Genomic DNA, 15,469 nt, shown 5'->3' on the forward strand with positions numbered 1-15,469 from the left:
TTTAAATTGATTTATTTTTTTACCCTTTTATTGATGGACAGTGTTACATTGCCTGAGAGATTATTTGCTCCAAGTGTGAATGACTGCTCCAAGTAAGAATGTTAGTGTGAAATTGAACACTACTGTATATGGCAATGTTGTTTTCAAAAAAAAAAAAACATTTGCACAAAGCAAGCCGATCCACTTTCCATGTTGATAAGAGCATTCAAATGAGAAAAAAATAATAATAATGGGACAAAAATAAATCAAGGGACATTTAGAATAGATAAAATTGGTCCGGCGGGCCTCACCTTCAGGTTGAAGCCCAGCAGGTCGGAGATGACCCCGGACACGGCGGACAGGATGACCACCTGGGTGATGTTGTAGAGCAGCGGGTTCATGGTCAGACCGTACAGCCGGAACGGGGCGTCCAACTCCTGGAGGGGAGAGAGAGAGGGGGGGAGAGAGAGGGCGGGGGAGGAGAGAGAGAGATTGGTTAGCCAAGGTGCTTTCTGCAAGATGAACCAGCTGCAAGTGATGAAGAGCGTTAGAATGAGGAGGTGGTTAGGGTTAGGCGTGGAGGCATGGGGGTGTGGAGGTGGAGTTAGGGGTGTGGAGGTGGAGGTGGACGAGGCGTGGGGGGAGGGGGGAGGGGGGGGAATCACCTTGAGCAGCTTGGTGGCAAGCTTCAGCACGTTGTTCACCAGCGTCAGCTCCTCCTTCTTGTTGGGCTTCTTCTCCATCTTCAGGTACAGGTTGATCTGAGGAACAAACAGCAGATCAGTCTGGGAGCCGGGCACCTCCAGGAGAGAGCTTCCACTGGATGGATGGTGAGTGAGTGAGTGAGTGAGTGAGTGAGTGAGTGAGTGTACCTGTTCGGTGAGCAGGATGGAGGTGTTGCTGTACTTCTTGCTGGTCTCTGAGCCCAGCGTGACGAAGCGCAGCAGGAACAGAGAGAGGCTGCAGCACCAGATCACCAGCTCCCAGTTATAGTTACACTCCAGGAAGGGCTCGTGGACATGGAGGAGCTGGGGGGGGGGGGGAGGAGGGGGAGGATAGACAGACAGAGGGAGGAGGAGGAGAGGGAGGAAGGAGAGACAGAGGGAGGAGGAGGAAGAGAGAGGGAGGTGGATCAGCTGAATGAACGTCTTAAGCATGATGCTTCACACACACACACACACACACACACACACACACACACACACACACACACACACACACACACACACACACACACACACACACACACACACACACACACACACACACACACACACACACACACGTGTGTTACCTGGGCGCAGCAGATGAAGATGACGGACAGTGTGAGGAGGAAGGCGGAGGAGACGATGACGTCCACCGAGCGCTGGGGTCCTCGTCTCTGCAGGACCAACAATGTTTAGAAAATAAATAAAACACCACTTTTGTAACGTATATTTTGTGTGAAAACCAGCTGAACATCAACCCTTGTGTCTGTGTCTTTATGAGACTGATGGTGTGTGTGTGTGTGTGTGTGTCTTTATGAGACTGATGGTGTGTGTGTGTGTGCGTCTTTATGAGACTGATGGTGTGTGTGTGTGTGTGCGTCTTTATGAGACTGATGATGTGTGTGGATGTCTTTATGAGACCGATGTTGTGTGTGTGTCTTTATGAGACCGATGGTGTGTGTGTGTCTTTATGAGACCGATGTTGTGTGTGTGTCTTTATGAGACCGATGTTGTGTGTGTGTCTTTATGAGACCGATGTTGTGTGTGTGTCTTTATGAGACCGATGGTGTGTGTGTGTCTTTATGAGACCGATGTTGTGTGTGTGTCTTTATGAGACTGATGGTGTGTGTGTGTCTTTATGAGACCGATGTTGTGTGTGTGTCTTTATGAGACTGATGGTGTGTGTGTGTGTGCGTCTTTATGAGACTGTGTGTGTGTGTGTGTGTGTGTGTGTGTGTGTGTGTGTGTGTGTGTGTACCTTGAGGTAGGAGCGTAGCGACAGCCACATCTTGATGTTCTGGACCTTCTTCAGTCTGAAGTGAGGGACCTCGGACTTCCTGGCTCTACGGGCCGAGGTCAGGTGACCAAACAGCTTGGCGAACAGCAGTCTCTGTCTCACGCACGCACGCACACACACACACACACACACACACACACACACACACACACACACACACACACACACACACACACACACACACACACACACACACACACACACACACACACACACACACACACACACACACACACACACACACACACGTTTAGAGACCAGAACTGTACAAGTACACGCACATACAAAGTTTAAAGACCAAATTTGTATAGATTCATGCAAATTTACAATAAGAAATGTACAATATCACTCACACACACACACACACACACACACACACACACACACACCTGTTTGTATGTCCTCTCTGCCACGCTGAGCAGGAAGAAGAAGAGCCATATGAGGCAGACGCGCACCAGGAAGCTCAGCATCACCATGGCGATGACCATGGTGTCCGAGCCGGATTCCCCGCCCAGCGCCACGGACAGCAGCTCATTGGCCGAGAGGCTCGTCAGCTGATCCAGGTCCCGGTACTGAGACAGCCTGGAGGCGGGACATCACATTTGATTGACATACCCAGGGTGTTGGGTAAGAACAGGAGAAGGATCAAACTATTTTAAAATGAGCGCAAATGCAGCGTGGCTGAATATCTTCACGCGCTTCGAATAGACTTAAGTCTGTTTTGGACGGAAAGAAGCATGCACGGACCCCCATGGGGCCCTGGGGACCTGAGGACAGTCACAATGAGGCTGCTCAGGGTTTTCCACCTAGCAACCGTCGGGAGGTGTTACTGTCACTTTAAACAGTTCAGGTTGTTTTTAGCCATCGGCTGAAGAAGACGTTTTACTATGAATACAGTGTCAGCCTACCTGTAAGCGAAGGGCGTGAGTCCGAGAGTGACAGCGACCAGGTTACCAAACACCTGGTAGCCAATCCCAGGAGGATACAGATTCACCTAAAGAGAGAGCGAGAGAGAGAGAGTCAGAGAGAGAGACAGAGAGGGAAAGGGAGAGTCAGAGAGAGAGGGAAAGGGAGAGTCAGAGAGAGAGGGAAAGAGAGAGAGAGAGAGAGAGAGCGCGATGAGAGCACGAGAGAGTCAGAGAGAGAGACAGAGAGGGAAAGGGAGAGTCAGAGAGAGAGGGAAAGGGAGAGTCAGCGAGAGAGAGAGAGAGTCAGCGAGAGAGAGAGAGAGAGAGAGAGAGAGAGAGAGAGAGAGAGAGAGAGAGAGAGAGAGAGAGAGAGAGAGAGAGAGAGAGAGAGAGAGAGAGAGAGAGAGAGAGAGAGAGAGAGAGAGAGAGAGAGAGAGAGAGAGAGAGAGAGAGCCGGCTCAAGTAATTAAAGGACACTATCATTTTCTTCTTATATTAAGTCAAATGTATTAAGACTATTGCCCTTAATCTTAACATCCCTGGTGTGTGTTTATCGATCAGCCCTTACATCCATGCCGGGTTAATCCACCGTAATCTAATCTCTATAATCCAGTCTGCTGCTGATCTGGTGATGGACCGACACTTCAATCTGGTGATGGACCGACACTTCATCTATCTCCTCCTCCATTGACCTTTGATCCTCAGTGTCGTCGTTTTGCCTCCACGCGTCCGTCAATCCCTCCCTCCCTCTATCAAAGCCTTTCATCCCCATCTCCCCCTCCGTCCATCTCCTCTCTCCCCTCATCCCACTCTCTATCCATCCCCCCTCCCTCCCTCCCTCCTCCCACTCACCCTGTTCATGATCATGCCGCTGATCTCCAGGACCGACATGTCCGCCTTCTTGCACTCGTTCCCCTCCCACACGATGGCGCTGACCCGCTCCAGGCCCGGGTTGGAGCTGTGGAGCCAGGGCACGTGACCCTGCACACGCACACACACACACACACACACACACACACACACACACACACACACACACACACACACACACACACACACACACACACACACAGGGAGAGAGACACATACATACACACACATAGAGAGACACACGGACAGAGACAGAGAGAGAGAGAGAGAGAGAGAGAGAGAGAGAGAGAGAGAGAGAGAGAGAGAGAGAGAGAGAGAGAGAGAGAAAATAGTAAATATATTAAAGAGTAAATATATTGTAAAAATACAGTTGATTTGATAGCATTTAGGGTTTGGGTGCACCAGGCACCATCTATTGATTTACACAGAGGTTCTTGGCATTATATTGGTATTATTTTATTATTGTAAAGGTATTCTCCGAGCGTGCGTGCGTGCGTGCGTGCTCAGCGTGTAGCCCCACCTGGTGGAAGGGGTCGTCCCGGTACTCCTTCTTGGTGGGGGGGACGCCCACACTCCCCCCTTCGCCCTCTGCGGATCGGGACAACACACACACACACACACTTAACATGGTCATACTGAACACATGCCTTTATTAGGATCAGATTTTCACATACGTCCTTTTTGACCTCGCCTTTTTGGTGTATTCTTTGTATGAACATTATGTAGCTGCTCCTGCTGTGTTGTGCTACAGCTACGCTACACTATGCTATGCTAGGCTAGGCTGTGCTACACTAAGCCGTGCTCGATAGGCTGTGCTACGCTAGGCTGTGCTATGACAGGCTGTGCTACAGCAGGCTGCGTTGTGTTGTGTTGCACTATGCTACGCTAGGCCATGTAGTGCCTAATGATGCTGTGTTACACTATGCTGTGTTGTGCTACGTTAACATATGTAGTGCTACGCTAAGGCTAAGCTATACAGTGCTTAACGATGCCGCGCTTATGCCTGTGTTGTGCTATGCGCGGCTGTGTTGTGCTACGCTGGAATACGCTAGGCTAGGCTAGGCTAGGCCCACCGACCGGTCTCGGAGGTGCAGGAGGAGCGGCACTCGGCGCAGTGCAGGAAGTCCTCCCAGAGCACGTCCTCCGTCTCCGACTCATGCCGGGTGCTCTCTGAGTCGGCCGTCCGCAGCGAGGAGCAGCGCGAGCTGGAGCTGGTGCCCGACTTGGGCGCCTCCTGGGGGAGGAGGGGGGGGGAGGGATAAGATAAGACAAGATAAGATAATAGTCCTTTATCAATCCCCCTTAGGAGAAATTCACAAGTGACCAGCAGTACAGTGGGAAAAGAGTGCGAAACAAGAGTATATGTACAAATGAAATTGAATTGGTGTGTGTGTGTGTGTGTGTGTGTGTGTGTGTGTGTGTGTGTACCTCTGCTGTGTAGTGCTTCTTGTAGTGGTGGGAGGTGTGTGTGTGTGTGTGTGTGTGTGTGTGTGTGTGTGTGTGTGTGTGTGTGTGTGTGTGTGTGTGTGTGTGTGTGTGTGTGTGTGTGTGTGTGTGTGTGTGTGTGTGTGTGTGTGTGTGTGTGCGCGTGTGTACCTCTGCTGTGTAGTGCTTCTTGTAGTGGGAGGTCTTGCGGTTGCGCAGCGTGCAGTCGCTGCTCTTCCTCTCCCCCCCCCTGCGGAGGGCGCTGTAGGCCCCGGGGTCCTCCTCGCTGGACGCCTCCTCCGACGCCGCCTCCTGACACACACACACACACACACACACACACACACACGTTAAGTTCATAGATCACATATTGTACAAATAGCCAACCTGTACACACAAATACACACGTACGCAGTGTGTAGATTTGTTCTTTTTTAACCCAAACAAAACCCATTAGTGTGTGTGTGTGTGTGTGTGTGTGTGTGTGTGTGTGTGTGTGTGTGTGTGTGTGTGTGTGTGTGTGTGTGTGTGTGTGTGTGCATTTATTTGAGTTGGTCTGTATGAATGCATGCATGCATGTATATATGCATGTATGTTTTGTATGCATATGCATGTATTTTTATATGCATGTATGTTTGTATGCATGTATATGTGTGTTTGTGTGCACGTGCGTGTATCCATGAGAGTGTGTGTGTGTGTGTGTGTGTGTGTGTGTGTGTGTGTGTGTGTGTGTGTGTGTGTGTGTGTGTGTGTGTGTGTGTGTGTGTGTGTATCAATGTATGTATGAGTGAGTGAGTGTCCATCCGTTCCGTTACCTTGCCGCCCACCGCCATCATCCCCGTGCCGCGGTTGGCGTGAGTGGGAGGCGGGGCCTGGGAGGCGGTCCAGCACACCTCCTCCGGCCTCGGCAGCGAATCACAGCGGGGCTCCTGGAGCTGAAGCCCCTCCTCGCTGCTCCGATTGGTCACGCGGCCGTCCAACGACACGTAGCCGTTGTCCGTCTCCGTGTATTTATCGATGGACATCTTGGACTTCTTAGATCTGGACGGGGAAGTGGGGAGGGAACGAGGAGGCAAGGGAGGAAGGAGAGAAAGGAGAGAGAGAGTGAGGAGGAGGAGGGTAAGGGAGAACAGCGAGATGAAAGGTGGAATAAAACCAAAAACAAAAAGGAGAAAGGGCGGGAAAAAGGAAGTCGAAGGAAGAATACATATATATATAATATATAAATATGATAGTAGAAGGAGAAGAAGATTAAACAAAATGGTGTGGACCAAAAAAGAGAGGGATGAAAATATGAGTTTGGGGACAGAGAACAAGATACCCTCATGTCTCAGTGAAGGTATTCTGAAGCAGACATGGACATGTGGCTGGTTGTGATTGCAGCAGAGGTCCCGATGGCTGCTTCTACTGAATGCAGAATGAAGCAATAGCATGTGTGGGGGGGAGGGGCTTGAGTACTACTGGGAATGACACAGTGAATACAAATACCAGGCCTACATTTTGTCTAACAATAAAGTAAAAGACACTGGCTTCACCGTGACACCTCTGAGTATTCACATTCTGAGGAGGACAATAAGCAGCCTTACAGCTAATCCATGAGTCAACTCAGCTGCAGCATCCCTCTGCTCCCATATCACCCACAATGCAATGGGAAAGTTTAATGTACACTACACAAAACCATTATGATTTTCCTACAGAATTCTTATTTAAGTCAAGCAGTTTAAATGATACGGATAGACTTGAGTAGAATAAAGGAAACTTAAAAACCAGAAAACTCTGGATATTATATGAGAAGTATTTTCTTTCTGATCGGACGCCAGATTCACCATTCATGTTGAATTCAATTTAAAGGAGGTTTTTTTAAGGTCCAACTAAATGAAAATCCATTTATGTGTAAAGTGAGGAGGGAAGGATGTTGCAGTGCATGAAGTTTGGATTTGGCATAATAAAAACAGGGCTGGGGTTCAGCTTAAAGTTTTCTGGTAAATTTACTTCAAATTAAACTTTATTGGTAGTAAAAAAATAAGGCAATCTGATCTATATCAAATAACACATCTGGAATAAAATAATTGGGTCAAAATGTAATTGATTTGATCAACATTAAAGTGAAGCCCAGGCCTGTTTCGCCTTGTTCATATATGACATATATATGACAGATCAAAATACGGCGGGAAACAGAGATACACACCCAGCTGTACAGATATCATGCCAGAAATCTTGGAAGAGAGAGCCCAGGCTGTATGTGGTGCTGGCTGAGTGGGGCGCCCCCTCCTGAGTGCTATCGGTAGTGCTAGAACCGTCGCCTTCCCTATGAACCTCCATCTGAGAAGCCTTCCTCAACCTCCTTCAGTCAGGAAACGGTAGAGGACAGAGAGAGAGAGAGAGAGAGAGAGAGACAGAGAGAGAGAGACAGAGAGAGACAGAGAGAGACAGCGCTTCAGACACTCTGAGGAACAGGAGGCTGGTGAGGACGGAGTGCATCACGCGGTGTGGAGGTGTGACTGCTGAGCTGTCAGTTGCCTAGCGACCGCTCGTCAGTTGGTCGTAAACAAAGACGGCGTGGTTCAGGTGATTTTTCATCCGATTACAGTCCGAATTCATCCTGATTTACCCCAATTTAAAAAATATAACGACTTGACATTTTATTTAATCATAAATAAAGAAATAAATCAAAATAAAATAAAAATAATATCTTTTATATCTTTCAAGAAAGAACTGTATGGAAATGTATCCTGGAGGAACGGGGGGCACTCCGATTGGCCGAGAGGGTTTTGGTTTGAAGAACGAGAGCCGGTGAAGAAGAGAGAGAGTCACCATGGTGAGAACCCCCCCCCCTCCAGCCCACCCAAGAGTACAACCAAATCAGAAGCAACACTCCCCTCCCTTCACACAAGATGGCGTCGTCCAATTTTCCTCCCGTGGGTGAAAATTGACTCCACTGTATCTACACAAGCAACGGACAGAGCAGACAGACAGACAGGGGACAGAGCAGACAGACACAGGGGACGCGCCCACCGACTGCAGAACAAAACAGTGACAGCAGACAAACAAGGGGGTACGTCCACCGACCAGTGGCTGCAGAACACAGAGCGACGGGCCGGATGCACCTGGCCGCCATCTTGGTTTCTATCTCGGTTCTTAACACCAGCAGTGAGGGACTCCGGGTTAACACTTTGGTTTCTATGGTGACCCCCCGGAGGATGTCATTCATCCATCCATCATAAAAGAGGCGGACAGGGTCGCTCAGGTGGGTTTTTCACGACCGCTCTGGTTTAAATTAACATGAAACGAGAATAGACGCTGAAGTAAAACAGCCGGGGGGGGCGATCAATAGAGAAATGACATGGGGCCGCTGGTGGAGAGGAGGTCACGCCACGCCGCGGTGGACGCAGATAGTAGCATGTAGCATGCAGTGGGGGGGGGGCCCCTCCCCCCTTACCGTGAGCTCCTCCTGACGTCGCGTCCTCCCGGGCCCCGCCCCATCTGCAGCGCCCGGAGCCCCGCCCCCGGTGCTGCAGATGGGTCGCCACGGGGACCGGGCCCCCCCCCACCCCCCACGGGTGCGGGCGGCGGCGCCAAGGCGGCCGAGCGCGAGCGTTTAGAACCAAGATGGCCGCCGGGGAATAAGGCCTGTGCAGCCGTGAGGGTGGAGGCCTACTGCTGGGTGATTGATGGGTGGAGGAGGGAGAGATAAGGGAGGGGGTGGGGGGGGGGGAAGGGGGAGGGGGGGGGGGGGGGGAGACATCAGACCAGCTGTTGAACCCGGACCACGACTGAATGGATTCCCATTAGAGAACACAAACGTTGCATCTCTGCAGAGACTGTCTCTTAATACAGGGAGTATCTCACCACTGTTAACTGAATGGGATTTATACTTTCCTTTTCACAGTCCCTTGTGACTCCGCCCCCACCCCCCCCCCCCCCACCCATCCCCCCTCCCCCTACCCCAAACTAACAAACTAAGCACCTCCAGAGGAAGGGTGTAGAAATACACACAAATATTCAAAACATCCTCACTCTATCCCACGGCAAAACTCTAGCTCTCAGTTAAACCCCTGCAGCTCTCTCTCTCTCCCCTCTCCCAGACTCCACCCCCCCCCCCCCCCCCCCACCCCCCTCCCTCCCTCCCTACCTGCGGCGCTTGCCCCCTGAGCTGGAGGGGGGCTTGGGGGTCCGTGTGGACACGATCTGGCAGTGCACGGTGCCCAGCAGCAGCATGAGCCAGCTGGCCCCAAACACCTCGGTGGCCGGGATGCCATGGGGCTGGGAGACGACAGCGTAGAGCACTGCCGCCGACACTGAGGGGGGAGAGAGACAGAGAGAGACAGAGAGAGAGAGAGATTAGATTAGATTAGATTAGGAATGCGTGATGGAAGATGTGTTGGACGGAGCGAAAGTAGTATGAGATCGGTGATGAAGTTACATAAATATAATTGTTATTTCTGCAATATAACAAAAAGTGCATCATCAAATATTCTGGAAAAACGCTTGCAGAGAACTCAATGGTAAGTTCAGTGTTGGCATTAGGCAACCACAAAAGCCATGATATGGAAATGGAGTCAAATTCTTTATCAAGGCAGTGTGAATTAATATGAGAAGGGGAGGGTGTTGAATGAGACATGGTAATTTTTATGAGGATGTGCAAAAACTAAATGTCATAATAACATTGGAGGGGGAGGCCAATTATTTAAATAATTGGGCCTCAAGTGGAGTGGAGGAAACAAATTGTGTAGCTGTCATGTAGCGTAGCTGTAGTATAGTATAGTATAGTGTAGAGTAGCTGTAGTATAGTATAGTGTAAAGTAGCTATAGTATAGTATAGAGTAGCTGTAGTATAGTATAGAGTAGCTGTAGTATATAGTATAGTGTAGAGTAGCTATAGTATAGTGTAGAGTAGCTGTAGTATAGTATAGTGTAGTGTAGCTATAGTATAGAGTAGCTGTAGTATAGTATAGTGTAGCTGTAGTATAGTATAGAGTAGCTGTAGTATAGTATAGAGTAGCTGTAGTATAGTATAGTGTAGAGTAGCTGTAGTATAGTATAGTGTAGAGTAGCTGTAGTATAGTATAGAGTAGCTGTAGTATAGAGTAGCTGTAGTATAGTGTAGAGTAGCTGTAGTATAGTATAGTAAATGGTAAATGGTCCTCATTTATATAGCGCTTTTATCCAAGCGCTTTACAGTGTTGACTGACATTCACCCATTCATGCACACATTCACAACGACGGCGGAGTCAACCACGCAGGGCGACAGCCAGCTTGTCAGGAGCAATTAGGGTGAGGCGTCTTGCTCAGGGACACCACGACACTCAGCTAGGAGGATCGAACCAGCAACCTTGCAGTTATCAGCCAACCCGCTCTACCTCCTGAGCTAATGCCGTAGCGTAGAGTAGCTGTAGTATAGCATAGTGTAGTTTAGAGTAGCTGTAGTATAGTATAGTAAAGTGTAGAATAGCTGTAGTATAGTATACGGTAGTATAGTATAGAGTAGCTGTAGTGTAGTATAGTGTAGAGTAGTGTAGCTGTAATATAGTATAGTTTAGAGTAAAGTAGTGTAGCTGTAGTTTAGAGTAGCTGTCGTTTAGTGTAGCTGTAGCGTAACGTAGTATAGTATAGTGTGGTGTAGCTGTAGTTTAGCGTAACATAGTATAGTATAGTGTGGTGTAGCTGTAGCTTAGCGTAACGTAGTATTGTATAGTGTGGTGTAGCTGTAGCTTAGTGTAGCTGTAGTTTAGTGTAGTCTAGTCTAGTGTAGTTGTAGTGTATCTGTGGTGTAGTCTAGTCTAGTGTAGTTGTAGTGTATCTGTGGTGTAGTCTAGTCTAGTGTAGTTGTAGTGTATCTGGGGTGTAGTGTAGTCTAGTGTCGCTGTAGTGTATCTGGGGTGTAGTGTTGCTGTAGTGTGTCTGGGGTGTAGTGTAGTCTAGTGTCTCTGTAGTGTCGTTGTAGTGTAGCTGTAGTGTATCTGGGGTGTAGTGTGTATCTGGGGTGCAGTATAGTCTTGTGTCGCTGTAGTGTGTCTGGGGTGTAGTGTCGCTGTGAGTTCCCATCATGCCTTGCAGCAGGTAGAGCACCAGCAGCAGGAGGAAGATGGCTCTGGAGGTGACCTGGATCCACCAGCGGAAGAAGAAGGGGAAGAAGACCACCCTGACGATGCCCTTCCTGGTCAGCGATGTCCAGGGGCTCTCGGGCTTGGCCTTGGCAAACGCAGAGCCTGACACACACACACACACAAGAAGATTAATAGGCAGGTTTATTATTTAGCAAGTAACGCAATAGCATGTGGAAGGGAAACATTGAGGTTAAGACCACACACACACACACTCTCTCTCTGGCTAACACACACTCTCACTGGCTAACACACACACACACACACACACACACACACACACACACACACACACACACACACACACACACACACACACACACACACACACACACACACACACACACACACACACACACACACACACACACACACACACACACACCTCTAACCAGATCCACATCGATGAGGTCTGGTTTAACATGACCCGTCTTTTTCGGCTTGTTCCTCAAGCCCTGCAGAGGGAGACAGAGAGTCAAAGATGAACGACAGTCACGGCTCAGCGTCCATCTGTTGAGGGCTGAGATACATGGACAAGACAGTCAGATCATAGATGGATAACATAACAGATGCATGTTATACAACAGTGCACACCCACACACACACACACACACACACACACTGGTTGAAGGTTTCACACCGTGCATTCGGCCTACGAACACACACACACACACACACACACACTATAGCAGCTTATAGTTCTAGGTGAGAAGGGTGACGCAGAGGACCTGCGTCTCAGTGGCTCTGGCATCAGGGCCGTACCAACGGGTACACGGAGAGCAGGTACAAACAAGCGGCAACAACTCATAGTCTATCAGTGGCATCGGCAGCTCCAAGGCGGGGCTTTGGATTTGGAAATATTGAAAACGCTTTTGGGAAGCTGCCGACTTGACATTGAGCTGAGACATTTGACTCACGGGAAAAACACTTCCCAGCCGTTTGGGAGGCGGTTATCTATTGGAGCGGGGCGTTGAATCCTCGTCATAGTGGGTTAACTGTTGCTAGACGAGCAGTTGGCCGGGCTGTCGAAAGCTAGCGAGCTAGTGCCAGCAGAACTGCAGGCTTCATAGCTCCCTGCTTAAGAGAGTTCAGTGTGAACAGTCTCAAGCCTGTTGCTCTTTGTGGGTAATGAATGTTGTTGCTTATGTGGGGGGGGGGGGGGGGGGGGGGGGGGGTTGGCTAGTACTTGTTGCCAAGATTGGTGCTTAGTAGGTGCTAGGATGGTTAGCATGTAGTGCTAATCTTGGTGCGTAGTAGGCGCTAGGGTGGTTAGCATGTAGTGCTACTATTGGTGATTAATTGGTGTCGTGGTTGTTATCATTGGCTTCTTTCGTTTCCTTAATCAGTCAATGGCAGGGTTCTTATCTTGAGCAGCATGCTGACTGCTCTGAAAGACTCAAGTTAATCTAGTTGTTTATGGGTTCTGTTGGGAAGTATTCTGACACACACTTCCTGTCCATGGGATAACATTTCCTCCTTCAGAGATGTATGAAATGCATTGTGAGTGTGTGTGTGTGTGTCTGGGGGCGCCTTGTTTGGCGTTTGGGGAAGGGTCTGGTCCCAGGCTTCGTCAACACCTGCAGTCAAACTTTACAAGCAACTCCAAATCCGGCCGGAGTGGCTGCAGGATAGTCCAGTCATTTTAAGCCAAAATAGGCGTCAACCTAGAACAAATTGCAACAGAAGCAAACTCAACTGATTTTGTATCCTCAATATGTCCTGAGTAAGGGAAAAAAAAGCCCAGAAGAATCCCATTAGGGGAAAGTTTCGAAAAAGACCCAAATATATCCTATTCATACGCCTATTCTTTCTTTTTCTCACGTGAATAGGGTAAAGAAATTAATATTTAGATATCACCATAAAAATTACTGAGTTTATTACTTACATCAAGACAAACAAAAAATATATTACAAGCTTTTGGAAATTGTTTGTTAACATAGGCAAACGGTGCATAATCTAATTATGTATGTACTAATTTGCATAAATACTTTTACAGTACAGTACTCTTACAGTAAAAGACTATAAGGGCAAACAAATGTCACCATAAGGGGCAGAGATTCAGTCATTCATTCAAGGTTCACTTCACTCAACTGTCAATCAACTGTCACTAACTTTTTATTTTACCTACCTTTTGTCTTCTGCATTACCCTTGTCTCCTGTTCTTCCCTCAGACTCATCCCCCAGAAACAGTCCTACGTACCTAGCCCCAAACCCCATCTCTGCAATAATAATTAATAAAGGCTGGTTTAAAGTACTTCTTCCTGCCTCTATGTATTAATGCTCATGGGTAGCCTAAATGGGTTCCATTCAAACCTCACCATTAAGTCTTGTACTGTAAGATGTCAACACATTTTCACCTCGCTATACCAAATAGCACATACATAATTAGATTATGCACCGGTTGCCCATGTTAACAAACAATTTCAAAAAAACTTGTAACACATTATTTGTTTGTGTTGATGTAAGTAATCCCCTCAGTAATTTTTATGGTGATATAAATGTAAAAATGTTTACCCTATTCACGTGAGAAAAAGAAAGAATAGGCGTTTTTTAGTCTTTTTTCGAAACTTTCCCCTAATGGGATTCTTCTGGGCTTTTTTTTCCCTTACTCAGGACATATTGAGTATACAAAATCAGTTGAGTTTGCTTCTGTTGCAATTTGTTTGAGCTTTTTTCATAAAATGACTGGACTAAAAGCCGGTGAGAGAGAAATCTTAGCAGTATTTTCCTATTTCCTATACAGTACTTCAGATATGTTTTGTTGCATTTTTTTAAAAGCTTTGGCCATGTAATGTTTTTTCCATGCCAAAAAGCTCTTTTGAAAGGAGAGGTCATGAACGAGAGAGCCAACGAGGTGGAGGGGCGGGGGGGGGAGCGAACCAGAGAGAGCAAGCGAGAGAGCGAGTTCCCCGGTACGTTTCAGGACGACTTCTGCATCCTCAGAGAACCGCGACCCGTCCCTTCTACCGTTGATACGCTAGACATGCCCGAACATCGACGAGCCAATTACCATGTCCGAGGTGAGGGCCTGGGTGTCGGCGTGGAGCGGTTGAATTGAGGAAGCGGGGTTAACGCGGTTAAGACGAGCGCTATGGATTTGTCTGTGCCAATATTTACAAAGCGTACGGTCCAGTCACAGGGGCCTTTATCGGTCAATGGAAGTGCTCTTATCTTTGAATGGCGTGTTGGCTGCTCCAACAGACTCAATAAAGGGAGAGGAAAGTGGAGAGAGGGAAAGACTGAAGAGATAAGAGGCAAACACAAATTCCTCTGGACTCAAATACAATAATATTCTTCTTTCTAATTCCGCAGTAACCACATTCAAAAACACGTTCTATGACAGCAAGTTCAAAAACGTGACACTTAAAAGAGGGTTTTAAGTGTGTTAAGGTTTTAAGTTAAGTGCCAGCACGGCACCAATGCTGACATCGGAATGTTGGGCCAGACGTTAATTCTCTCGTAGCTTCTTAGCCTTCGAAACAAATACTGGACAAGACTGAAGTCTATGTTCTGTGCCATAGTACATAGAGTACAGTGGTGTTAAGAGTGTACTGCATGGAAATGCATTAAAACCATGAAACTTGACTATTCTACCACTTGGGTCACCCCACGGGGGGAGTCCGAGGTGGCCAGGCGCTGCGGGGCGATGCTGTGATCACCGGATGCTCCCACAGGATGGCTACGCTTTACAACTGATTTGCATGCTCATAAACAGCATAGCCAGAGCGCTAGGGGTTAAAAAGGTCACATAGCTAAGCTACCAGGTTAGAGTGTTACAACAGTCCACACATAAACCAGAAAAACTGAAACGCATGTAAATCAATGCACCCGACAGCTCAAGAGAGCCAAGGTCGGTGTGTGTGTGTGTGTGTGTGTGTGTGTGTGTGTGTGTGTGTGTGTGTGTGTGTGTGTGTGTGTGTGTGTGTGTGTGTGTGTTGTGTGTGTGTGTGTGTGTGTAGTTTCCACATGACAGCATAAAGGTCCTTCTGTAACCGTTGGAATAGAACATTTTGTATGTGGGTTTGTGTGCGTGTGTGTTGAAGTGGATTTTGAACTCATTAAGGAAAGTGTCTCACCTTCCATGTTTACAGAACACGGTGGACAGAGTAGTGGTGGGGGCGGAGGGGCGAGGGAGGGGGAGGAGAGCCAAAGAGAGTGCCTGTGTCACTAATGGGATTA

General features: G+C 48.2%; 1 protein-coding gene across 3 annotated transcripts in view; it reads right to left on the bottom strand.

Moving 5' to 3' along the window:
- LOC311367296 (protein PHTF2) overlaps positions 1-15,469 on the bottom strand; it is a 35,718-nt gene that overhangs the window by 1,698 nt on the left and 18,551 nt on the right. For 2 of the 3 annotated variants that reach the window (XM_084486117.1, XM_084486116.1), the window contains 16 exons: positions 11,676-11,745; positions 11,237-11,395; positions 9,319-9,484; positions 7,375-7,530; positions 6,002-6,227; positions 5,358-5,498; positions 4,839-4,995; positions 4,282-4,349; positions 3,744-3,872; positions 2,892-2,977; positions 2,373-2,565; positions 1,945-2,076; positions 1,274-1,360; positions 852-1,007; positions 645-740; positions 291-416 (listed from right to left, as the gene is read on the bottom strand). In XM_084486117.1, coding sequence (XP_084342243.1) covers positions 291-416; positions 645-740; positions 852-1,007; positions 1,274-1,360; positions 1,945-2,076; positions 2,373-2,565; positions 2,892-2,977; positions 3,744-3,872; positions 4,282-4,349; positions 4,839-4,995; positions 5,358-5,498; positions 6,002-6,227; positions 7,375-7,530; positions 9,319-9,484; positions 11,237-11,395; positions 11,676-11,745 — 2,148 coding nt within the window. The remainder of the gene's footprint in view (positions 1-290; positions 417-644; positions 741-851; positions 1,008-1,273; positions 1,361-1,944; positions 2,077-2,372; positions 2,566-2,891; positions 2,978-3,743; positions 3,873-4,281; positions 4,350-4,838; positions 4,996-5,357; positions 5,499-6,001; positions 6,228-7,374; positions 7,531-9,318; positions 9,485-11,236; positions 11,396-11,675; positions 11,746-15,469) is intronic. The other variant, XM_084486118.1, reaches the window with a different exon arrangement.

This window comes from Micromesistius poutassou (assembly GCF_964030765.1).
Source record: "Micromesistius poutassou genome assembly, chromosome: 22".
Lineage (NCBI taxonomy): Eukaryota > Metazoa > Chordata > Actinopteri > Gadiformes > Gadidae > Micromesistius > Micromesistius poutassou.